This window comes from Dipteris shenzhenensis, chromosome 28 (assembly GCF_047967505.1).
Source record: "Dipteris shenzhenensis isolate YYH24624 ecotype China chromosome 28, Dip_SZ_1.0, whole genome shotgun sequence".
NCBI lineage: Eukaryota > Viridiplantae > Streptophyta > Polypodiopsida > Gleicheniales > Dipteridaceae > Dipteris > Dipteris shenzhenensis.
In genome coordinates this window covers 40,779,952-40,806,333 of record NC_141623.1, presented here as the reverse complement: position 1 = coordinate 40,806,333, position 26,382 = coordinate 40,779,952, and the positions used below count along the sequence as shown (strand labels likewise).

The 26,382-nt window shown below is 45.8% G+C and overlaps 1 protein-coding gene across 1 annotated transcript in view; it reads right to left on the bottom strand.

Moving 5' to 3' along the window:
* LOC147883570 (DNA (cytosine-5)-methyltransferase CMT3-like) overlaps positions 1-26,382 on the bottom strand; it is a 185,510-nt gene that overhangs the window by 138,106 nt on the left and 21,022 nt on the right. Inside the window, exons 3-8 of the mRNA XM_087399517.1 lie at positions 11,725-11,777; positions 11,450-11,549; positions 11,204-11,308; positions 10,784-10,906; positions 10,589-10,703; positions 10,235-10,509 (exon numbers count right to left, since the gene is read on the bottom strand). Of these exons, the coding sequence (XP_087255643.1) occupies positions 10,235-10,509; positions 10,589-10,703; positions 10,784-10,906; positions 11,204-11,308; positions 11,450-11,549; positions 11,725-11,777 (771 nt within the window). The remainder of the gene's footprint in view (positions 1-10,234; positions 10,510-10,588; positions 10,704-10,783; positions 10,907-11,203; positions 11,309-11,449; positions 11,550-11,724; positions 11,778-26,382) is intronic.

Genomic DNA, 26,382 nt, shown 5'->3' with positions numbered 1-26,382 from the left:
GGTAATCATGCTGCAGGCACTGGGAGGCTTGGGTATCATTGATCCAGAGATGCAGAGTAGGGCCCTTCTGGGCAAGTTGGTGGGCCTCACCCCAGGTGCCGAGCCTTGGAAGCTCCTCTTACAGAGAGGGCTTCTAAGGAACACCCCACGCACTAGGGGACAATGGCAGCCTTCACATAGATGGATCTTCTCAGAGCCCCCCCTTACGGGGAAGGGCTCCCCCTGATGAGTAGTCTTCACAAGGTTTGGTAGAGACTAGTAGGGGGTCTCATCCGTGCTCCGCCCAGATGCAGAGAGGAGTTCGAGCGTCAGCCCCTTATGTGGCACCCAAAGGTCGGAGATCAGGAGGGACGTATGCTTGGGCAGTGGACTCACATTGGTTGGGCACAGTGGGACAGTGGTCTAGCAGGGTCTTTTGGTCGCTAGAGCAGACTACCTATGGAGGTAGAGGCGAGGCTTGACGCCCTAGCGCCTTTGAGAGGGGCAGGGTAGTGGATGGGCGAGATCGACTTAGCCATTTCTGAGTCCTGGTCAGAAGGACTTCACATTTGGAGAGACAACAGATGGCTGGGGCAATTTTCCCGTACTAGTGTTCCCTTGAGGATTTTGATGCAGTGCGGTAGCACACACCCCGGCTTCTTCCGTGTAGAACCTGGAGGCCTACTGTAGCTCCTCACTGGGAGTGACCCCGACATGGATGGGAGTCTTGATGGGACACATTGGCAGATGATCAGAGTGGTGGGCCGTTTGGGGAAGGAGTGGCACATTGACCCTCCCAGTATTTCAAAGTAGGATGCCTCTGGATGGCACCTTTGGCTGTGGGAGGGTAGACCCCTGAGGGAAGTCTAGTGGGATCCGGGAGAGTGGTTCTGGCTCTCCAGGGGCTGCCCAGGTGAGCAGGTGGATGAGGTGCCCTTCTTTTCCTACACCACAGGGATTATTGGCAGGAGACTTCAGATGGACTTGTTGAGGTGGACCCCTTCAAAGGAGAGACATTGGGTGACCTAGCGAGTGCCCCGAGATGTGCGCTCCAAGAGCAGATGCGAGTGGAGGGGCAATGCCATTGCTGCTCAGATGGTGTCCTGGAGACTATCCCACACTGCCTATGGAGCTGTTGTAGCACAGCGAGGATCTGGATAAGAGCCCTCAGGATCATGACACGCATGCAGAGTCTTCACAGAGACTACACCTGGGGGATGGTGGCTTGATTGACAGAGGGAGAACACGCATTCCAGATTGATGAGATTTTCCCAGCCTACCGGATACAGGGTCATAGCATTCAGAGGATTGCACTCCACCAGGCAGCCCCCCCTGACACCCTAGCTCCTCCTTCCCCTAGGGAAGACAGTGTTTGGGAGGTGGTAGCCAACATCACGGCTTGGAACATTTGGGTCGCTCGCTGCTGCAGTCTTGTGATGGGAGAGCACCTGGTTCCACCCTCGGCTACCTTGGTTGCCATTTGGCAGGATATCATTTACACTCTATGGTCCACCTAGGAGCATGGGACTCCAGGCTCTAGGGCGACTATTGAGAGGCATGCTCGTTTCTGCGAGGCTTGGCCTGTAGGTGTTTTCTACATCTTCACTCCGCAAGGGATTCTGTGGCTGTATAGTCCCCCCACTTGGCTGTTAGCCCCAGTTCTTGAGACCCCCTAGGTAGTGAGATGGGCTTCTCTGGAAGAGGCCGGTTTTTCTTTCAGCCTTTTCTGGTTTTTTTCATACTTAGCACCTTCGGGGCTGTTGTCTTGTATGAAATCTTTTAAGCATTAATAGAAGGTTCCTTTCTTTGAAAAAAAAAAAAGGGACATGCCACGTGTCATATTTACACTTTGGATTTCTAGAGTCTAGTGTCACACTATATAGTTGTTGGAATATGAAGCCAAAGTGAGTAAAAAATGAGTGTACTAGGTGTCTAGGGGGTGTTTTATAGTCTAGTGAGTCCTAGACATGCCACGTGTCATATTGGGAGATATCCCATAGGCAATGTGACTTTCTAGAGTCTAGTGTCACACTATATAGTGTTGTACTTATCTTGAGTCAAAACACATGAGTCAACATCAAGCTTTATCAATACATGTGAGTATTTTGGTTATTCTTGCCTTGCACTTGTACTTTCCATTTTCCATTATGCTTTCCATTTTTCCTTTCCATTCCTAGAGCTAGAGTGGTGCTGTCCCACTCCACATGTTTCTTCATGTGGTATTAGAGCTAGGCTAGCTTCCAAGAGGTTGAGGACATTGAAGCCTCTCTCCCTCATTCTCCTTGGAGGACTGCCTTCTCTTTTCCCACTTTGAGCTCATCTCCAACTCCACCTTGAGCACATCTCCTCATCTTCTTACCTTGAGCACTCCCTCTCCCATACCCTAGCCTCACCATTGATGAAGATCATCACCGATGGAGACTTGAGCTGCCCATCATCGACTTGGAGATTGCCCTTCCACTTGGAGCTCCTTCTTCCAAGATTTGCTGCTGAAGACTTGCTGCCCACCAGCATTGGGAGCTGCCCATGAAGATTCCGCCTCCTCTCAGCTCATTTCTGCCATTCTAGCTCGCCAAACAGCCCGCCATTCTGCGTCAAAACAGCCCGCATTCTGCCTGCCATTTGCTGTAGCAAACTCAGAGCTGTATCTGTGGATTTTGAGTTTTTTTTCTGAGCTGGAGCTGTTGCAGAGGACAGTATCATACAAGGTGCCTCCACCAATGCTGTGCTGAAGCTTTCTACTTTTTCTGGTTCTTTGGAGTCGCCCCACTGAGTAGAAGCTACTCCAACACTCTGAGATAGTTTCCAGGTTTATTTGGTGCAAAAACAGGCAAAAACTGTCAGATTTGCCCTAAAAGTCGACTTTTGCAATTTTAGCCCAAATTTTCAGTAATTTTTGGGGATTCTTACATATTTGGCATCTTCTGCACTAGGGTTTTCAGATATATATATATATCAGAAACCCTAATTTCCTGCTAAACCCTAATTTTAGGGTTTTTCTAGATTTTGGCTTCATTTGGCATTATTGAAGTCCCCTGCATGTAATTATTTTGGGGATTTCGCCAAAATCATGTAATTTTATCAATTTTTGGCACAATCACTTGGCATTTTGCTCCCTTGAGCATTGTTGCTCATCTTTGAGCCTCTCCTTCGACTTCGGTGACTCTCCGATCGGCACATTGAGAGTCATGCCGTGACCGCTCCATGTAGCTACCCCATGGACTTCACCGACACATATTTTGGGGCATCCATGCCTAGTGCTTCATTGTCATTGTCATCGACTCGTAGGGATGTGCAGACATGTGCAGTGGCTACTTGGAGGACCTCTCTTACTCTTAAGAGATCTATTCTTTATTTATTACTACAGCTTGACGAATTTTGGGGTCCTCTGCCCTGGGTAGTCCCCCTAAAATGATATGTATTGAGTTTTGGTTTTATTGAGTCTAAAGGTCCTCTGCCTTGGATAGTCCTCCTAAAAATGATGTATTGGGTTTTCTTTTTTTTGGTTTGTGTCTTCCTAACATGTCCTGTTATGAAGCCAAGGGGGGATGTACTATGGGAGCCATATGTATTGGCTTTGATAGGTCTATTTGTTTATCAGGCCTGGCTTGAGAGTTCCAGGATGTTGGTGCATTGGTCTTGGATCTCTGAGTTGGTCATGCATCCATGCATGATGAGCCTCTGAGCCATGCTAGACGAGCTTTATATGTCTCACTAGCCTCTGAGCCATGCTCACTTGCCTTTGAGATAGTGTGGGAACCATGTCTAGTTCTAGACTGGCATGCACAGTTTTGATGACCGTCATTGTCATGTTCTGTTCTTGGCTCCATTCTAGTAGTCTCTCACCTTGCCTTCATGGGGGGGGGTTGGAATATGAAGCCAAAGTGAGTAAAAAATGAGTGTACTAGGTGTCTAGGGGGTGTTTTATAGTCTAGTGAGTCCTAGACATGCCACGTGTCATATTGGGAGATATCCCATAGACAATGTGACTTTCTAGAGTCTAGTGTCACACTATATAGTGTTGTACTTATCTTGAGTCAAAACACATGAGTCAACATCAAGCTTTATCAATACATGTGAGTATTTTGGTTATTCTTGCCTTGCACTTGTACTTTCCATTTTCCATTATGCTTTCCATTTTTCCTTTCCGTTCCTTGAGCTAGAGTGGTGCTCTCCCACTCCACATGTTTCTTCAATAGTGGCTTACCATCACTCTACATGGTTTGGGGATTTTACGAGGTAAAGTATCTCACTTTAGGTCATAGGGTTCTGACAAGTTTAAGATAGGAATGCCTTTTTTTTAATATTCACTCTAGGGGAAGGTTATCTAGCTCTAGGGATAAGGATATCCTTGTGTGTAGGTCATGTGGATTAGTGTTTCTTGACTTTAAGTTGGTATCTGGATCCTATGCTAGAGCACATTCCCTTGGGTTCATGGAGGATTTGGCTGTATGGAGATGTCCCCATATAGTATTTGTAGTGGGACACCCGAGGATTGGGAATGGATTGATGCATGCTCATCAGCCAAGTGATGGAAGCTGAAACTGAGCCTCAACGCTTTGAGGATGCTCAGGCAATCCGGCATGGCAGAAAGCCATGGAAGCTGAGATTAGATCCATTCAAAAGAATGATACATGGGACTTGGTTGATGCGCCCATTGGCATGAATGTGGCTAGCACAAAATGGATCTACAAAATTGAGTACCACGCTGATGGTACAGTTGAGGAGTACAAAGCTTGATTGGTTGCAAAAGGGTATGCACAAGAAGAGGGGATAGATTATGAGGAGACTTTTGTTCTAGTGGCCAAGATGACCACCATTTGCTCTATCATCTTTCTTGCTGCATTTTATGGAAGGTCAGTGTACTAGATGGATGTCAAGACCATCTTCCTCAATGGGGATCTCAAGGAGGAGGTTTATGTGCATCAGCCCCAAGGTTTTGTTGTTCAAGGACAAGAGCACAAGGTATGCAAGCTCAGGAAATCCTTGTATGGGCTGAAGCAAGTGTCTCGTGCATGGTATCATAAGATACATCAGTTCTTGCTGTCCCAAGGATTTGTGAACACTCAAACAGAGCCAGATTTATATGTTCTGTAATAGAAATCAGATCTGGTCTTGCTGGTTCTTTATGTTGATGACATCATACTCACTGGCAATAATTCTCAGCAAATTGCAGTAGTGCAGTCCATTCTTTGTCAGACATTTGACATGACAGATCTGGGCCTCTTACACTATTGTCTTGGCATTGAATTTTGGCAAACCCAAGGGAGGATCTCTATGTCACAGACCAAATATGCCAAGGGGTTGTTGCAGAAATTTAAGATGGAGAATAGTAAACCTGTGGCCACTCCATTGGAAAAAGGACTCAAGCTGAGTAAGCATGATGAGGCTGAAAAATTTTGATGGTGCTTTGTACAGGCAGCTGGTTGGTAGTTTGATTTACTTATGCTCTACATGGCCAGACATTGCCTATGCCACAGGGCTTCTTTCTCAGTTCATGCATTGTCTCACAGTCACGCATTTGAATGCAGTGAAGAGGGTACTCCGTTATGTACATGGTACACTTACCTATGGGTTGCATTATGCTCCGGATGGTGACATTTCTCTAAGTGGCTGTACAGACTCAGATTGCTCAGGGGATATAGATGATTGCAGGTCCACTTCCGACTATTGCTTCTCATTGGGCTCAGCATGTATCTCATGGCTTAGTAACAAGCAAGACCGAGTGTCTCTCTCTAGCAGTAGTGAAGCAAAGTACAAAGCTGTGAATTCAGCCATTATGGAATGTATGTGGTTGAGGAAGCTTCTGCATGACTTGCATCATGCTCAGGATGGTGACGATTTGTGACAGCCAGAGTTGCATTGCTATTGGAAACAATCGTGCATTTCATCCTCGCATGAAGCACATGGCTTCATCGACCTCACATATTGTTCCACTGAGGACAATGTAGCCGATATCTTCATTAAAAGCCTATCAGTTTCTCTTTTCACACGACATCGACATGGCTTGTGGATACGAGACATACAAACAATGTCAAGGGGAGTTGTTAAATGATATTGTTTTCTTTTGTACTCCCATAGGTTGCTATATCCACATGTGGATGAATTTTTGCAACCATGGTACTTCAGGTACTACTGAGATTAGACTCCAGAGTACTTCAGCCATATCATTTGTAGAGATATCTACAATGATATGGTGTTGTAGGCCATAAGTCAACTATATGGTTGACCATTACTTGGGTACTACCAAGTACTTGTATTGTTTCATTTGAACATTTCAATTGGAGTTCACTTGTGTTCACTTCTTGTTCTCTTTTGTTCACAACTCTTCTCCGTTCTTGTTCCTACACTACCTAATCACAAACCAAATCTTTTTTTCTTGCAGCAATTGCTTTAGAAGATTTTATTTGACACATTTTGTTTTTTGGGTTTTGACACATTTGTTGTCTCCACACCAGAGGGATTTGGAATTCTCATAACAAAAACAACACGGGAGCAGCAACTCGAGGGCAATATATAGGCAAATAATTATTTAGTACGAAATATGTACGAAATATATATACGTATTAATTTGAGGACCCCTAGAGTTTGCTGATGTGGCAGGGTGCCACATTAGCGAATTATAATGCCATTCAATAATTTCTCTAAAATTTTCAATTAATATGAACCCTCAAATTTGAATAATGCAACCTAGACTGACAACATAAAATTGCCTTGAATGGAGGCATTGCAAAACTCCTAATAGAGCTAAATAAAAATGAACATATTCTGATAGATATTGCTGTTGAGCTTCGAAACAACATTTAGGAACAAATAGCATTGGATTGTACCCTCTGTTACCAATTTTTGAAGTTCTTCAGAAAGAAAAGAACAGAGAAATCGCTTACAGAGGGCCTCATCCACCTTATCCCAAAAGGAGGTAGCAGAAATTTATTGTCCCAGTGGAGGCCTATCACACTTCTGGGGACTTGTTACAAGATTCTGGCCAAGGCTATCAGCCTCCGATTGCAGCCACTTCTCCCTGATCTTATCCACGACACTCAGACGGGATTTGTGCATGGCAGAAGTATTTTTGATAACATTTTTTCTTTCTGGGAAGCTTCAGAGTGGGCCGTGCAGAGTGGCCAGAATCTTGCCATTCTACTGTTGGATTTTGAAAAAGCTTATGACAGAGTAGATTGGAGTTTTTTGGAGGGCACCCTACTACGCTTTGGATTCACTGATGTTTGGATCAGAGGTGTTTCCTCTTTGTACAGATCAGCCCATAGCCAGGTACTTATTGGTGGGGTAAGGGGTGAGAGATTTCCGATTTCGAGATCAGTCCGTCAGGGATGCCCCCTTGCTCCTTTCCTTTTTTTATTCGTGGCCGAAGCTATGAGCATCTATGTTAGATCTCAAGCTGACATCTTTGGGCTGAGACTTCCTATCAGAAGAGAAGAGGAGCTGCTTGACAGTGAGTTGGCTGATGACACAGCGATTTATTTGGATGCCTCTCCACAGACATTGACTTCTTTCAGGACAGCATTGGATTTATTTTGCTTGGCGGCAGGGGCGCAGATAAATTGGCATAAATCCAATGGCTTTTGGATCAGTGATGAGGACACTCCAGTTTGGGGACTTGACATAGGGTTCACTTGGGTTCAGAGGGGTGTGCCTATCAGGTATTTGGGCTGCCAGGTCGGCTTGGGTATTTCTACCACGCAGCAGTTTGCTCCCGTGTTGGAGAGCATCAGAAAGAAGCTTCTCTTTTGGAGCTCAGCCAAGCTGGATCTTGCCTCTAGAGTTGTGGTGGTCAACCAGGTCCTTTTGGCCACGGCCTGGTTTATTTGTTCATGTTGGTGCCGTTCTAGGGACTGCATCATTCAGCTCAGAAGACCGATCAGGAACTTTCTCTGGAGTGGGCTTGATGGCACAGCAGATGCCTTAGCCAGGGTGGCTTGGGAGACCCTCATCCTCCCTACACAGGATGGGGGTCTCAATATTATTGATCCAGATTTACAGTGCAGAGCCTTACTTTGCAAGATAGTGGTGCGAGGACTTATGCCAGGACAGGAACCGTGGAAGGACTTTCTTATCAGCAGCATACAGAGGTGCACATCTTGCTCAGGAGGAGACTGGATGAGCAGTGTTAGATGGATTTTCACCTCAGCACACCTCAGATCACCTTCATCCCCTCTCATGGTTGCCATTCTGAAAGCTTGGGCTAGTTTCAGAAGCTCTCTTCGGAGGATTCCTCCTTCCTCCCGGGAAGAGATTGATAGGCAGCCCATCATGTGGAACGACAGTATTTTAGATGATCGTGGCAGACCACTGGGTGCCTCACTCTACATGCAGTGGGCCAGGTGGGAGAGGGGACCTGCTTCTTCTTTGGGATCTTGGAAAGCCTTCCGTAGGCTTCCAGAGGAAACCAAGTCAGGGTTGATAGGACATCTCAGAGGGAGTGCAGGGAGGATCTTGCAGATTGAGTCAGCCCTTCCAGAGGCTTGGATAGACACAGATGATTTGCCTCTCACTACCTCCACTTGGGCAGGTACTTTCTCGAGAGGCGGGGTTCCACTTCAGGTCTTAGCCTTCCGAGGTGCACAGGAGGATGCTTTGGTTTTCAGTGTCCAGGATGGTGGCAGATTGCTCAGATCTACAGATGATATATTGCTTGAGTCTGCTTTTCAGCCTATCAGGGTCGTAGGCCTTTTGATGCAGGGATCAGATTCAGAGTGGTTCTTAGACCCTGACCCCCAGTTACTCTCCACCGGGTCTTGGAGTCTTTGGCTCTATGGAGGAGTTCCCATCAGGTATTTACAGTGGGACCCCGGAGAGTGGGAGTGGATTGACGCGGGGCATCGAGAGAAGACCATCCCCTTCTTTCGTTACACGGTTAGTAATGCCAGGAGATTTCAGCTCAGTAGTAGAGGTTGGAGACCCTCCAGAGTTCCTCATTGGGAGACTTTTGGTATTACTGCGGATCAGCAGAGGTACTTCTGGAGGAGGCTCTGGAAATCCCACAGGAATAGAAAGATCACTATCTTCTTTTGGCTTTCTATTCATGGAGGGATTGCAGTGAACCTTTGGAGGTCCAGATTCGGAGCCGACCCTACTTGCCCTCGTTGCCTTTCTGCTTCGGAGTCTATTCAGCATTGCTTATGGGATTGCAGACAGGCGAGATTGATTTGGATGGGGATAGCCAGGATCTTCAGTCACTTTGCCCATTCCCCACTCTTTATGACTTGGGGCTCGGTGGCTTGGCTTTCTCTTACAGGACCTCAGGTTTTCTATGAGGGACTTGACTCCTCCCGGGCCATTTCAGTTCGACATCATCGGGTTGAGCTCTGCTCGTTGGATGTGGTTACACACCGTCCTTTTACAGCTGTACATGCCTCTGTGGATACTTCTTGGGAGATTATAGCGAGCATAGCAGCCTGGCATATCTGGAGATCCAGATGCACAGAGGCTATGGAGGGTACTCAGGTTCATCCCTCGCACACATTGGCTAGTATCTGGACAGACATTGTACACACTCTGATGGCCGTATGGACGGGTATGCAGGGGGACTCTCATGCAGCCTCAGCTAGGAGGGCTTCTTTCTTCAGGGAATGGAAGGATTCTCCTTTCTTCTCTGAATCTACTACAGGGTTGAGATGGCACTTTCAGCCTCAGCCTTGGTTTCTTTCCACCTCACTCTGAGGGGGTTTTTTATTATCCTCATGATTTCATGATGTATTCCGCTTTGAGCTTGCTCTCGCGGGTTTTTGTTCTTACTTAATAGAAGTCTTTTTCATGGAAAAAAGAAAAGAACAGAGATTGATTAGCCCCCACATATCCCCAGGCATGTATAATTACATGGGCTGAAACCTTTTCCATTCCTTTGTAAGCTTTGGACTAAATCATTGCTGTCTCTATTTCAGCCATCTGTTTTACTGATTTGTCCTCCATTTTCCAAAATGGACAATTCAAGTACTTATGTGCATGCTCACACTGAATGCACAATCCTTCCTTTCTGTACTTCTCAACCATCTCTGACTTTATCCACTTCTAGGTGGAAATTTGTTACCTGTCAGAGCCCATGGTGGATTCTAGGGTTGAGTGGAAGAAGACTCCATCTGCAAGCTTGAATGAATGTCTAACAGGTGATTGCAACCATCATCCTTGGGTCTTTCAGTTGAATGACATTTCCCTTCAGAAAAAATCCCTTCTGTAAAATTTTAGATATCCTAGTTGAGGGATCATAGAATTATATTGTGCAAAGCTATCAACTTACTGCTATGAGCTTGATTCCTGACAGGGATGCACCCATACAAAGCCCAGTTGACATTCCTCCACATCCTGAATACATGTCTAGCAGATGTAACTCTGTTCTTGAGTCTCGAATCCCTGTTGAACCTTCTATTTTCCTTGCATTTGTTTGAGGTACTTGATCCACTGTCTGTTTGAAAATACTGTCATTGCATACAGTTGAACCTGAGTCACTTGTACTAGCCTTTTCAGCACCTGTTATTTTGGCATGAGAACAGGACAAACTCTTAAAATTTTCATCTATTTTCATGTATCATCAATGAAAGAATATATACCAGAAATCTTTCAATACAGCACTAAGAAATAATGTAAATGATACACAGCTCAATCATACCAGATTTTATTTTGTAAAATGTGGAGTAATCATAGTTGTATCCCATATCATAGTAAAAATTGCATCGAGCAATAGCCTTAAGTTTGAAGGAATTGTTGAACTGCAAAATAATTGATAAAATTGTTGTTTGTTGTGCTATGCAAAAGCAAGTTAACTATAAACAAAATATATGGAGCTCACCAGGCAAGTAAACTGAAGCACCTTTATCTTTGAAGTGATGCATTCAAGGAGATTATCATCTTTTTCATTTGACATAAATAATCTTTTCTTATCATGTTTCTTAGCTTCCTCTGGTCCAAGAACCTGGCTTTATTGAAATATATTTTCAGACACAAAGTATGAATGAATCAGAACAAAACACATCAAAATCTCTCATTTCAAATATTACACTTAACATACCAAGTAGAACTAAATGAATAAAAACTGAAGCTTGTGCATTACTATGTCACCTGGGTGCAAAATCATTGAGCGCTCAATTAACAACATGCATTAATCTCAAACAATTCAAATATTTATGTAGGATGATTGATCTTAAATGATGGATGAATTCCAAAAGAGGTATTTACTATTACATATTAAAAATGGAATGCAACAACTTACTGTGTCCTCTGGTCGAAACATCCATTGCACTGTTAACCAGCACTGTTTATCAGCTGTCTCAAAAAACTCCAGAATCTTTCCAGCATAGTCTGGACCACTGTCAGACTGATCAACTCTCTTCCATTAGGAGGAAAACGAGATTATTCCCCTGAAGGAGAGTGATTTAGAGCCATAGAAAATGTAGATTATTTTGTATTAAAAATATGATGCTGTATAAAATATTTCATGCTCCAAATCATCACTTACATTGATGGTGACAAAATCACCTAGCTCATAAGTGCATCCATCTACTTCTGCCTGTGAGTAGTGAGTGCTGCACTCAGTCACCATAACGTTTTCTCCTTCACTATAGGAAAAATATGCTCAGCCATCAGTGGTAAACCAGCTTTAATACTTTTTCTGTATTCTACTTTTCCAAATCCAATATCCAGGAAATCTCCAGATCCATTTACATTATAGTGAGGACCTAAAGAGATTCTGAAAAATTTGCAATATGATGTTGGTTTGAGGTTGGGCCTCACTCCTTAGAGACTTTTGTTTTTTTTGGACTCAAGAATTCGTTGCATGATTGCTCCTGCAGTCCCAACAAGATATGATCACAAAAGAAAACATAAATTATTTATTTACAATTGAGCATAATTACAATGCATGTGTAGGAGTTCATGCACACATGACTCACAATAAATACGAGTAGCATCCAGACAGATGAAAACAAACCAATGTAAATACACGAATATCCTTAGGGCCATTTTCGTGGTATAGTGTTAAAGGGGTCTCATGCACACTACAGTGGTAGGGAAGTAAAAGATGTGTGTGTGGATGGGGTCATGTTGTGTGTGTGTGTGTGTGCTCCGGCTGTTTGTCACAGATGCTTACACCCTACTGAATCTGTGCGTCACATCTTTTGGTGCTGTCCACATACTTGTGACTTCATCGCTCTCATCCGACAGAGGCTTTGTCGAGTGAGATTTCCTACTGTTACTTTTGGCAGGCTTTTCTGGTTGTTTGGTTTTCATCCACCAGCAAGACAGGGTTTTGATTTATTTTTTGTATGGGTACGCTACTGGGCACTATGGACTTTATGGATGGACAGAAATCATAGAGTCTTTGGTGATCCACTTTTTTCATCCTTTATTTTTTTCAAACAATCGTGGCAGCAATCATTCTATGATTGTGTTCAGACTCGTTTGATTGATCAGGATGTGTATACAGCTTATACTGAGATCTTTAGTTGAGTAATAGTTACTCCATTTTCGAAGTAACTATGAATGTAACTATTTTACAGCAATAAAATTTCTTCTCACAAAAAAAAAAAAAAGTGTGTGTGTGTGCACGTGTGTGGAGAGAGAGAGAAAGAAAGAAAGAAAGAAAGAAATTTTATTAAAGGTCCACGGAAGGCCATACATGGCCTATGGGACACAAAATCATCCGAAAGGAAAATACATCATCAACGATGCGCCAACTAGGTGGCCTCATCGTAATACAGCTAAGATGCCAAAAATGGCTACAAAAATGGAGAGAGAGAGAGAGAGAGAGAGAGAGAGAGAGAGAGAGATGATAGGATAGTATTAAAGTCCTCTTCAGGATATATGGTATCGGTGACCGCTATCAAAATGGTCTGCAAGACCAATGGAAGGGCAAGACATGTTAACCCAAGGTATCGGCGGACACATGATACTAGTACCTTTTTCTTTTCAGATAAATGCCTTTCTTAAATTTTCATTTAAACCTCTATCCAAGAAGATACAAAATGTTCTTAAGACATCATTTTTACCAAAAAGAAAGAACTCCAGTAGTTCCTATTTCAAGCAAAAACAAGGTTATTGCAGCTCATACCTTAGGAAATTTCAGAGATAGATGGACGGCGGATCCCCCCCCCTGCCGTGCTAATATCAATAATAGGGTGCCATGCCAATCATCATGAATCAGCTGCAAACTCAGTCATGGATAACTAGAGATAATGATAACTATATTCCCCAAAAAAATGGCATGATTTGGTGGCTGGCTACCATCACCCAGCAATACATCAGATGTGGGTTCCCCATATGTCAAAAGGGTCCCTCTTCTGAGGATTGTGGAAGACAAGATTTTATTTTCATGTGCTCCTTGAATGACACTCAGGGTCTTAAAAATGCAGTTTGTGTGCAAGAATATTGCACCTCAATCTATTTTCCAACATAGAGACATCCTTTGTCTAAATTCAACAATGTGAGACTGTGAATGCATCAGCCTTAGTGCTGTCACCAATTAGATGCTGAAAAGAGCATGTCAAGCATCTTTTTTTATAAACCAGAGAAAAGAAACTTTCTATTAATGCTTGAAAAAGACCATACAGAAAGGAGCTAATAATGGTAGTGTGTCAAGTGTCTTATGAGAATCTCTAGAGAATAAAAAATGTTGGTCTTTGAACTTGCAATACATTGGGCATAGCTGTGACCTCTAGTCCATATGAAAAGCTTAAAGAAGGCCATGGCTGTACAAAACTATACATAGAGAATGTGAGGGACGAATATCAATATGGGAAATTAAAGAAAGATCCCCATTCTTCTCCTTGAAACTACTTTTTTATAGTTTATATGGTGATGATCCTATCTGCTCAGATGACAGAGATCTTGCTTAAACAATGGCATGCAGGATGGCCTTTCTTGATTGTACTAGTTCAAACCTAGTCATCATTGGAACAAATCAGTACTTATAACTCTTGTCTTGCATCTTATACTTGGAAGGATATAAGTGCTAGACAAGGCACTATACATTACACCAGAAGGCATTGATACATATCAGTGTTGGGGAGTGGGAGAGAAGATGGACATCATGGAGAAGAGTATGGGAATGGGTGTACGGGGAGGAGCAGCAAAACTCGAATGGACTCTATTTTTTTTTTTTTTCAAAAAAGAATGGACTCTATATTGGAAAGAGGAGTAACATCAAATCATTGTATCCCCCTGATTTCACATGCCTCTTCTATATATTAGCATCTGTTGTATCCCAAGGCTCCATCCACCTGATCCCTTCCCTATGCCATCCTGCATTTTTGTGTTGCTTCCATCACCTTGCATAGTATCCTCCCGCCATCCATCTCTCAAACTTTGTTGAGGTAAGCCATGAATTGACTCATTGCTTCCCCTTCTAGAGGTATCATACCTGTTTCATCCAGTAGGTTGGGGTAGGGTGTCTGTTCTTTAACCCCTAATTCTCCTATTAGGAAAGGTTTATGCACTGTTTCTATCCTTTCCTAGTAGGTCCTAGAGAGTCCAGGTGCCAAGGTTGGGCATCCATAAAGGATTACTGTCGGCACAAGTACAATGTATAGGAATTTTCTCATTTCCCAATTGCATAGATGTGATTTTTTGCATTTATTTTGGAAGCTATAGAACCTTTCAAACCTTATAACATTCTTCTCTCTACACATGCATTCCATTTGTAATTATCCATGAAATCCTGCCCTAGATACTTATATGTGTTGGCAGTTTCTAGGGATCTCCTTAGAAGGTGACATCCACCTATTTATTACGTGTCCCAATCACCATCATTTTTGTCTTATCTATGTTCACCCGCATTCCTCAATGTATCTAAGTGTGCTTGCAAGTTCTCCTTGCTCTTTGCAAAGAATACCACAACATCTGCATAGACGCATTATGAAAGCGTATCTTGCAATCTGCATAGTCTCCTTGCTATGTATTTTCATCCACTATTCTAGATCATCAATAAAGAGGCCAAAAAGTATAGGTGAGAGGGAGCACCCTTGCTTCACCCCTATGTCACTTCTTATGACAACTTTCCTCTCGGGACATGATCCATCTGCTAGCGGCTGTGCTAGCTTTGCTAAAACTCTTTCATTAGAGTCAACATGTTGCTCCCTTGAGTTCTAGAGGGACTTGAAGTTTTTCCAGCCTTTCCCATAATTTTCTTACGTGGGATTGTATCGAATGCTTTTTGAAGTCAATAAGCCAGCAATAAACAACTTCTTTCTTATGTTATGTTTGGCTACTTTTGTTGCAGCCTAATCTAGATGATCAACCATCAAGTGTTTAGGACAGAACCCTGCTTGGGATTTTGCTTTGACCCCTTGTTCATTTGTCCATTTGCTGATTTTCTGCAAGGATAGTTACGTATAGCTTTGCCTTTAAGCTACTCACCATGATTGCCTGGTAATTCTTTGTTGCCTTGCTATCCCTGAAAGATTATAGTGGTAGGGAGAGAAGCAAGCTAACACTAGGAATGGAAAGGAAAGATAACAAGCATAATGGAAATGAAATGGAAAGAAAATGAAAGCAATGGACAAGTACTCACATGATACCAAAGAGCTTGATGTTGACTGATATACAAGTTGACATGATCCTTGTGTTGTTGCTTGGCAAGCTATTGAAAGCAACGATCCTCGGTGTGACCAAGCTTCCCACAGTGATTGCATTTGAAAGGCTTGAATTTGCCTTTGCCTTTACCCTTGGAGTACAGTACATTGGAGTCCGGAGTGTCTGTATACCATCTATCATGATCAATAAGAATAGCAACCATATCATGATAACCCATTTGTGTCACATGCAATGCTGGTATGATCTCCCGATACTTAGAATTTTCCTCAATGCTCGAGAGGAGCACAACAACTTGATCATCTTCCCCTACAGGGTGTTTGAGGGGAGGGGTTCCTATCCTTTTGGAGGTGTTACCGGAGGCCAAAGGCCACTGGCGTGAGAAGCATGAGTGTTGCAATGCTCTAATGCAATGGATCGCGCAGAGCGCACCGTGCAGTGGTGTGCGAGTGTCGTATGCTATACTGCAGTGAACGATGACGTACGAGTGCACTATGCTAAATGACAATCATCGGCAAACTCCACAACATAAGCAGAATAAGAAAATCTCGTCCTACACTGGTGAACAATTCCCATATCGGGAAGAGAGAAGAGAGATGAGAAAGTGACCAAGTTGGCCAAAGTACATATCACTGGACTAGTGTCCCCAGGTCACAAGTCGCAAGTCACAAGAATACACAGGTCTATCCCCATAGTAGACAGAGGGTACACACAAGTCTCTCCACACTCTCTCTTTGGCGAGCTCGTAGCTCTAGCCTCTATCTCTCCTCACTCTCCTCTCTTTCGCTCCAGTGCCGAAATGCTGAATTCCTTCCCCTCTCTCCACCTTCTCCTTCATCCTCATCCCCCGCCTTGGAGGGTCCCTTCTTCGCTAAGAATCCCCCCCTTTCTTCCCATTGGTCATCCTCTTATCTCCTTAGCTGTTGAGGATAGCTGTTGTGCCGCTGGCTCTTGATGGCTACGGCGACTTCCTGACTCCTTGACTCGCCAGCCTGATGGTGTAAATTCTCCATGTGTAGGTGAGCTGGATCACCGCACCACTGCACCACTGTATCACTGAACCACTGTGTAAATGTAAATACTCCTGATTGCTACATGTGCTAAGCTCACCCTCCATGTGCGCAGCTCTTGATGAGATCACTTTGGACACGATACTCCTGGTTGACCTGTGGTTGACATGTGCTGACCTGTGGTTGACATGTGTCGATACATGGTTGCCTCGGATAGTACTCCTGGATGAACCCGTGTGATTGCGTGGCTAACTTGTGTTGACACATGGTCAACATGTGGTCAACAGATGTCGTCATGTGGTCAATGCCTGTCGACAAGTGGTCGTCGTGTGATAAGGTAATAGTTTCCCCCGCCACTATCATTCACCGTCCCGGTGAATAGAAATGGAGGACGAATCCGTCAAATAAAAAAAATTGAACTTACAAATTATTGATATGGTGATGGAGTAGGAAAAGGAAATGGTACAGACCATGTGGTTGGCCATGGGAGTAATCCAAGATTTGTATTAAGTTGAAACATGAAAAATAAACTGCTGCGTGATAAGGGACAGCATGGAAAATTGCAAAAAAAACTGAGTACATCTTGAGGTAAAACACTGATATTTACAGTGAGGGCCAAGCAGCTTGGCAAAAATCTAATAGTGCAAAAAAAAAACCCAAACACCCATGTATCAACCCTTGTATGAGATTACTGAGGGTGATAATCAGCAGCCTGTTCCTCTGCCTTCTCCTCTTCCGCCTTCGTATTTGGCTTTGTGGCCTTGTGCTCATCCCTTTGCTCTGGCTCAGTCATATGTATCTGTGGATGGGGTGCTTCCTCCTCACACTCAAGCGTGTCCATCACATTTCTCAGATTTCCATACTTGGCTTTATATCGGTGGTATCGCCGGTAGTAATGATCCTTTTGCCCTTGCAAGGTGGGCTAGGAAGTCTGGAGGGTGGCCAACTGCATCCAAATATCTGTGAATTCTTCCTCCATGGATGCCCTTGCAAGGTGGGCTAGGAAGTCTGGAGGGTGGCCAACTGCATCCGAATATCTGTGAATTCTTCCTCCATGGATGAACGCTTCTTTTCCAATTCAGCCACTCTGGATTCTGATTTTTCCTTGGCAATATCGGAGGAAGACAATGACTCTCTTAACTGTGTAATCTCCTCATGAAATCTAGTCACCTCTGTGACATGCTGGCTTTGCAAATTTGCCAGAGCTGCTGCATGTTGGCTGCGTAGTGTTGTCATTTCTGCTTCCCATTGCTGCTTGTGATTATGGAGGCGATCCTCAAGGGCAGCCTGCTGAATGTTCCAAGCGATGTCACACTCATGTATTGCTGAGTCCTTCTCTTTCTGTGGTACTGTAATTACGTTCAGCTCCATTGAGTTGTCGACTCGCGAAGTAGATCGGCAAATCAATCTTGGTATCCTGGTTAGGTTGAGCTAGTATAGCACCTACTGCCCACCCACTAGCATCCACATGGACATGAAAAATTACATCCCAATCGGGCTGCCTGAGGATGGGGGCCTTCACGAGGCGATGCTTCAGATCATCAAAGGCTAGTTGTTGTGGGGTGGCCCAAACAAAAGATCGGTCTTGATGTAGCAGTTCTGTTAGTGCAATAGCAATGTCGGCATAGAAATGTATGAACCTTCGGTAATATCCTACATGCCCTAAGAAGGACTTCACCTCTTTGGGTGTACGAGGGATGGGCAATGAGATGATCACCTCTACCTTTGCGGGGTCTGTGCTCATGCCCTCAGCAGAAACAATATGACCAAGGAGAACACCTCAGAGTGCCAGAAAGAAACATTTGTCAGGGCTCAAACACAAGCGCACTTCTCTGCACTTATCAAAGACCCATCTCAACTTATGTAGATGATCATTTTGTATGGCTGGATCAAGATGGGAGGCCGATTTACCATTAAAAATAGAGAAGTCATCTAGAAATACTTCAAGAAACTTGCCAATATTCTCTTGAAAGAGTTTGGTTACAAGTCGTTGAAAGGTTGCCGGGGCATTATATAGTCCAAAGGGCATCATTCGGTAGGCGTATGTTCCCCATTGAGTGACAAAGGTAGTCTTGGGCTAATCCTGTTCTTTCACTCGGACTTGGTTGTACCCACTATATCCATCCATGAATGAGTATAAAGCATGTCCTGCCACTATCTCCAACACTCTATCTGTGAAGGGAAGGGGGAACCTATCATGTCGTGTTGCAGCATTCAAACTCCGATAGTCAACACATATTCTAAGTTTGCCGGTCTCTCTTTTGGGTACAATGACAATTCCACTGACCCAATCGGAGTAATCCACTGGGTAGATTAATCCTGCTTGCTCCATTTTCTGTATATTTGTTTGGACTGCCTTGCCGTAGTTGGGATTCATGTAGTATGGACCTTTAATCACAGGGTCTGCATCTGGATATAAGTCGATGCTATGCTCCATGAAATCAGCGGGCACCCCCTTCAGATCCTTGTAGGACCAAGCAAAGACATCCACAAATTCTTTAAAAAGGTCGGTGACTGCAGCTAGAAGATAGTCATGTTCCCAGACCCAAGTGGCTAACTTCAAATGCCTGGGTTGGTCCTCACTTCCAATGTCGAGATACTGCCAGTTCCGTGCCTCATCAACAAGGGCAATGCATTGGGATGTTGAGGTACTTGGTTCACCCATTCTCAGTCCTGTATGTGCTAGAGTATCTTCAAGGGGAAAGTCCCCCTCCACTTCTCTCAACCAAGATGGGGGGTAAGTAACTGGGGGGTTCTCAGGCATTGAGTGAGATGTAGAATCAGTAGATGTTGCAGATGTTGTATGCCTTCGATGCCTCGGTGACTGTTTCAGCATGCCTCGGTAAGGTAAGCCTTCCACCTCATAAGTGGTTTTCGGAAGGACTTGAATTGAGGGGTGGTTGGCTTCTGATAAGAAAAGGTCAAGCAAAGTGAGATCGGCCATGTCCTCACCTCTGTATCCGGTATGCACCTTGGGTCCCCCCAAGACCTCAAGCTGTTGGTGGTGATTCTCCTCAAGTTCAGCAATGTCTATGTCACTTTCTTCTAAATCAATATCACCATCTGTATCGTCTTCATTAGTGTTAGTGTCTTCTGTATGACCATCATTGCACTCAGCAGTACCATGGTTGTACACCGTAGTACCATGGTTGTGCACCGTAATACCATGATTGTACTCTGGAGTACCATTGGTGGGTTGTAGTACCAACCTCGTCTATAGTAGATCCTTCATTGTATCCTATAGTATTGTCTGCATCATTTTGACCAATGTCCTCCATGTCAGCCATTGGACGATCCTTAATGTTTACTACAGTACCATCATTGTCCTTAGTATGATCAGTGGTGTCTGCTGTAGTATCCCTAGTGACCATTCTCTTATACATGTGTGGACTATTGCAAAGTCCAAAGGACATCCTTTCGTAAACTAGTTCAGCCAAACCCTGTCGTTCTGGGTGGATTTCTAATACTGCAAGTAGGTGTTCTTCTTGATCTTCTTGTTGGCATAGTTCCACCATGTTGACTGCTAAGGAGCCCAGGGCTCCCATCCAATCCAAAATGACAGCTTCCTCGTCTTCTTGATCAGCCCGATCCAACAAGTAGGTCAAACTTTCAAATCCTTCTAGGGTTGTCTCCTCATTGATATCTTGGTCACCACCCGTGGGCCAGTCCCCACAGGACCAATGCTCCTCTTTGGCTCCGACTTGTTCTTCAAAATCCTCCTCTCCTAGTTCTATTGGTATGTGCCTTGCTTGCCCTGTGACCATATCTATTTCGAGGGATGTGGATCCTAGGGGCAATCGAACTTCATCAGTTGACCAATCCTGAATGGCTTTTGAAGACCGCAACCATGGCCTACCGAGAAGTAGAGGGCAAGTTTGTTCATTTTCAGTCATATCAAGGACAACAAAATTGGAGAGAAAAGTTACTCCGCCAATCTTCATGTGAACACCTTTGACTGCACCCATTGGTTTTACTCTGCATTGATCAACCATGTGTACCTGAAAGTGAACATCACTTGTCAACTTCAACCCTAGTTTTTGGAGTGTACCTTTTGGCATAATGTTCACAGCCGCCCCACCATCAAGGAAGAGGTCTTTCAGCTCCACTCCATGGATCTCCACGGTGAGCTTGGGGCTTTGTTCACAAGTGAGGGCAGCGTAGGCAGAGAAGTGGTCTGGTGTAGACCCATGCTGAGCCGGTAATGTCTCTGGTGTTGGCTCACTCAGAGTAGATCCCTTGTGTCGACCTCCTGGGAGGCGATTCAGGAATGTAATAGTCTGATGCTTGATTTGGGGGGACAATAGACAAAGTTGTCGTAGAGTGAGGTTGGGTTTGAAACTCATAAGATCTTCAAACAGGGAGTAGTGGTGGACACTAGTATTAGCCTTCTACAACCTCATCCTCCTAGCCTCTGGCCGAGGGTCGAAGCTTACACGAGGATGTGGATGTAGGTCTGAATTGTGAGTCATTGTCTCCAGTGGTTTCTCTTCCATCACTCCTTTCCCTTTTTCCTGGGCAGGACTAGGTCTTGTCCCCATAGCCCCTTCTTTGTTGAGTGGTGTTAGGGACAAAGTGGGAGGACCTACTCATGGGTGCTGTCCGAGGGTTGTCACTTCTATTGCAAACCTCACAGTTCTGGACTTGCGGGATGGAAGCTGAGGTGTGCTACCTTCATCTTCAGAACTTGTTTGAAGATCTCTCGTGACACCCTTTACCACCTCCTGATACCTCAAAGGCATAGAGTGATCACCCGAGGATGAGGCACTTCTAGAGTTAGTGGTTGACCTTAATGGCTGTGTGCCCTTGGAGTTTGTTTCTGAATCACTATCAGAAGCCAGCATGGGTGGTCTATTCCTAGGCGTACTGTGTACCTTGGATGAGGAGAATGACCTCGGTGGGGGAACACTTGTCGAACTCATTGGTGCTGAGGTCTCCGGTGCTGACTCTAAGTCACCCTTACATTTGTCACCTTTTGTATGTGACCGTGTCACAACGCCCAACACTGCGCCAATCAAATGGGGGCTGTTGCCCTCCCCCGCCACTACTACATCAACCATATTCACTTGGGATGCGGGTTCCACTCTTCTATTGGGACAATCTCTGGTGTAGTGGTCGTTTGTGTTGCACTGTGTACAAGAGGGTCCCCCGAATGGCTGTGTACAATCATCTTGGTAGTGGCCGTACTCGCCACATCTATAACACATGATGGGTCTTCTAAAGTTTGAGCCTCTGCCTGCACCTCCACATCAACCTTGGAAACCACCCCTTCGACCGCGTTGATAAGAGGGTCCATAGCCACCTCTTGACATAGGTGGTGGTACGGTGCATAGTATGGTTGAGGATAGAAATAAGGGGAACCAATTGAATTGGGGGCAGGAGCTTGGAGCAAAGGGGGAGTCGGAAGCAATGGAGGTGGCATGACAGGAGGAGGAGGTGGCTCAGATGCTCGTGCAAGAGGGGGAGCAGGAGATACTTTTGCTAGGCCAGAAGATATGGGTACCGTTCTGTTGACTGTAGCAACTAGAGGTTCCCCCGAGGTATACTCGGGAAGAAGCTTCCTTAATCCTTTGAGGTACCTACACTCAGAGGCATCATGTCCATGGATCTCACAAAATGTACAAAATGAGGTAGAAGTAGGTACCTTTCGTTTGGAGGGGCACTCCTAGTAACCATGGTTAGAACCCTTGCATTCTGTGCACCAAAGGCCACTTTGAATTTGGGCCTCAAAGGACGATTGGCCATCCACCTTTATTCTATCTTTCAGGCCTTCTTTGATTTCTTCAAACTCCTTCTTGAGTTGCTGCCATGCGGATGATCCCTCCTCTCTTGGGAGTTGGGTGGTCGTAGTCGTTGATGAGGCAAAGCTTAGCTGTGACCGTTCCATCAGTCTTGAAGTGAGGCATGTTCAGGGAGTTTATCCACCAACCTTATAGAAATGGAAGGGGGTAATGCTATAGCAATGGAAGGGGGTAATGCTTTCAAAAACTATCCCTTCATGACAACATCATTAGGTGGCACAGACATCTTTGCCGCCAAGACCCTCATCCTTGTGTACATCTCAGAGATGCTTTCTCCAGGCTTTATGGTGTCAGTGGATAAGTCTTGGACAATCATGGGTTCGAATTTTTCCAACTTGAAAGTATGTAAGAATTCCTCCCTTAGGTCTGTCCACGTCTGGAAGTGGTCTGGAGGAAATTGATTGTACCATACATCTGCAGCATCCTCCAATGAAGAGGGAAAGATGTGAAGGAACGCATGCTCATTCTCCACACCTTTAACTCTACATGCTGTGAGGAACTTCCTCACATGAGATTCCGCATCCTCATGGAGGTGGCCTTTGAACTTTTGAGTCTTCACGTGGACCTTGTTGAGTAGCTCGAGAAGTCTAGCTCTGTCTGGAGGACTGAGAACGGCCATCCCCACCCGAGAGGTTGGAGAAGATGCAAGAGTTGGAGGGAGTCCCGATGGGGCTGTAATGAGTGTTGGTGCTCCCAAGGAGGAGACCACCCCGACAACTCCTCCTATGGAGGACCACAATGGGGAAGTCACTACTGATGTCATCATAGAGGAAGTGTACCCAGATGGTAGCGCATAAGTGGGGGGTCTCGGTGTTGCAGAGGGAAAAGGTGAGAACATGGAAGATGTGGGGGTGAAAGAGGATGGGAGAGCATTTGGGAAAGAGAGGGACGGAGTTGAAGTCATGGATGAGTAGGCAGAAGGGAAGGAAGGAGGTGGTGGAAAAGGCAACACCGGTGTGGATGGAAAGGGAGATGAAACCATCATGGCAGGTAAAGGCATGGCCGGAGCAAAAGTACCCCCCAATGGGATAGATGTAGAAGAAGGATTAGCTAGGAGCCCAGAGCTATGCATAACAGATGAGGTAGCAGCTTGTCCACAAGAGGTCGAGGCGGGAGTAGATGGAGTCACCACTCTGATAGAAGAGGTGGTTGATGAAGACATCATTGCAGGAGGAGGAGAGGGGCTGCCTTGACCTTGATGAGAGCCCTCGTCCTTAGTACCCTCTTCTTTCACCTATTCTCCGCTTTGCACTTCTTCTTCTCCGGTGTCCAGATCTGACTACCAAGGTTCCTGTTGATCCAAGTCAATGAGAGTGTCGATGAAGTTACTTGCTCTCACTATTGCTCCAATGGGCTCACTTTGTGCTCGAGTTGAGGACTTTGCAAACTTCCGTCGCACGTAATGCTTCTTGTACCTAGTTTGGTCTGCCGGAAGTCTTTTCTCCACTCTCCTCAAGTACCTCCTAGTTCTCTCACTAGCTCCTTCAAATGTTTCAGAACTACTCGGCATAAGACCTATCTCTAGGACCCTAGATCACCACTTCACTCGTGCTACTCAATACCAGCAGTATCCCACCGTGATCGCCATAAACTGTTTGAGGGGAGGGGTTCCTATCCTTCCGGAGGTGTTACCGGAGGCCAAAGGCCACTGGCGTGAGAAGCATGAGTGTTGCAATGCTCTAATGCAATGGATCGCTCAGAGCGCACCGTGCAGTGGTGTGCGAGTGTCGTATGCTATACTGTAGTGAACGACGACGTATGAGTGCACTGTGCTAAATGACAATCACCGGCGAACTCCACAACATAAGCAAAATAAGAAAATCTCGTCCTACACTGGTGAACAATCCCCATATCGGGAAGAGACAAGAGAGATGAGAAAGTGAACAAGTTGGCCAAAGTACATATCACTGGACTAGCGTCCCCAGGTCACAAGTCGCAAGTCACAAGAATACACAGGTCTTAGTAGATAGAGGGTACACACAAGTCTCTGCACACTTTCTCCTTGGAGAGCTCGTAGCTCTAGCCTCTATCTCTCCTCACTCTCCTCTCTTTCGCTCCAGTGCCAAAATGCTGAATGCCTTCCCCTCTCTCCACCTTCTCCTTCATCCTCATCCCCCGCCTTGGAGGGTCCCTTCTTCGCTGAGAATCCCTCTCTTTCTTCCCATTGGTCATCCTCTTATCTCCTTAGCTGTTGAGGATAGCTGTTGCGCTGCTGGCTCTTGATGGCTATGGCGACTTCCTGACTCCTTCACTTGCTAGCCTGATGGTGTAAATTCTCCATGTGCAGGTGAGCTGGATCACCGCACCACTGCACCACTGTATCACTGAACCACTGTGTAAATGTAAACACTCCTGACTGCTCCATGTGCTAAGATCACCCTCCATGTGCGCAGCTCTTGATGAGATCACTTTGGACATGATACTCATGGTTGATCTGTGGTTGACATGTGTCGACCTGTGGTTGACATGTGTCGATACATGGTTGCCTCGGATAGTACTCCTGGATGAACCCGTGTGATCGCGTGGCTAACTTGTGTTGACACATGGTCAACATGTGGTCAACAGATGTCGTCATGTGGTCAACGCCTGTCGACAGGTAGTCGTCGTGTGATAAGGTAACACAGGGGCCGCCATACTAGCAAGCTGAGTGACAAGGGATTCCATATGATTCAAGTGAGCAAGAAGAGAGTCTTCATGCTTCATTTGTAGCTTGAAGAGTTCCTGTCTGAGGAATACCTTTGAATTGATGATTTTGTTGCCGAACAATTCTTCAAACTTATCCCATAAGTTGTGAGCAGTGGAATCAAAATCAAAATGATGAATAACGTCATCACCCAACCCCAAACCAATGAGAGAAAGAGCTTTGTCATTCAGATTCTCCCACTATGTAATTTTCTTTTCATCTGATTGTGGCTTTTTCTCCTTGCCACGCACAACATTCCACACTTCATCTTTCATAAGTACAAGATGCATCTTTGTTTGCCATGTAGGGAAATACTTACCATTAAACTTCTCAAAAAAAGGGTAGTTGATTTGGAAGATTCCATGGCTGGAAAAGAGTAGAAATGCAAGTGTACCTATGGAAAGATCACCTTGATAAGTTCTTCATGAGCTAGAGCAATTCTGAAACTTCTTCATGGCAGACAGAAGTAGAAGGACAGCAGCTCCAAGAGAATGACGGGCACCAACTTGCGGGCAGCAGCTCCAATAGAATGTCGGGCAAGCCTAGCTAACAACATTGAGGCTTCTGAGCTCCTGCGAGCCCCCCTCCCTCCCTCCCGCAGCCTCTACCTCCCTAGCCTCCTTCGCCTCTCTCCCTCGTCGCCCTCGCCCCCCTCGCTCTCGCCTACCCCCCCTCGCCCTTGCCGCACACTCCCGCCTCAGCCCGCCTCCACGCCCTCACCCCCTCGCCTCTCCGCCCCTCGACCCTCGCCTCTCCTCTCGCCCCGCCCCTCGCCTCACCCCCCTGCCTCCCGTCTCGCTCCTCGCCACGCCCTCCGCCCGCCCCTGCCTCGCCCCTCCGCCTCACCTCGCCCCTCGCTACGCCCCCCCCCACCCCCTCGCCTCGCTCTCCGCCCGCCCGCCCCTCGCCCCTCCGCCCTTCCGCCCTGCCCCCTCGCTTTCCACCCCCTCCCGCCCCCCGCCCTCGCCCTTCACCCCCCCTCTGCCCTCCAACCTCCGCCCCCGCCCTCGCTCTCCCCCCCCTCCCCCTCCGCCTCCCGCCCTCGCTTCCACCGCCGTCCCTCCCCCTCGCCTTTGACCCCCGTCCCCACTCCCACCTCCGCCCTCCGCCCTCCACCCCTTTCCGCCTTCCGCCTCCGCCCTCGCCTTCGCCTCCGCTTTCCCCACCCGCCTCGTTTCGTTTCGTATCGCCTCACCCTTCTTCGTCACACCCAGGCTCCACCCCCTCGTCTATCCCCCCTTTTTTGGGTGGCAGCCTCTTCTTCATCGGAGGTCTCGCAGTTTGTCTTGGCGGTATGGCGGCTCCCTGCCCGAAACTGGAGGCCCAGTTGGACCCTCCCTCTCCAGATGCCTACCGCGTTATCTTGACAGAGCAA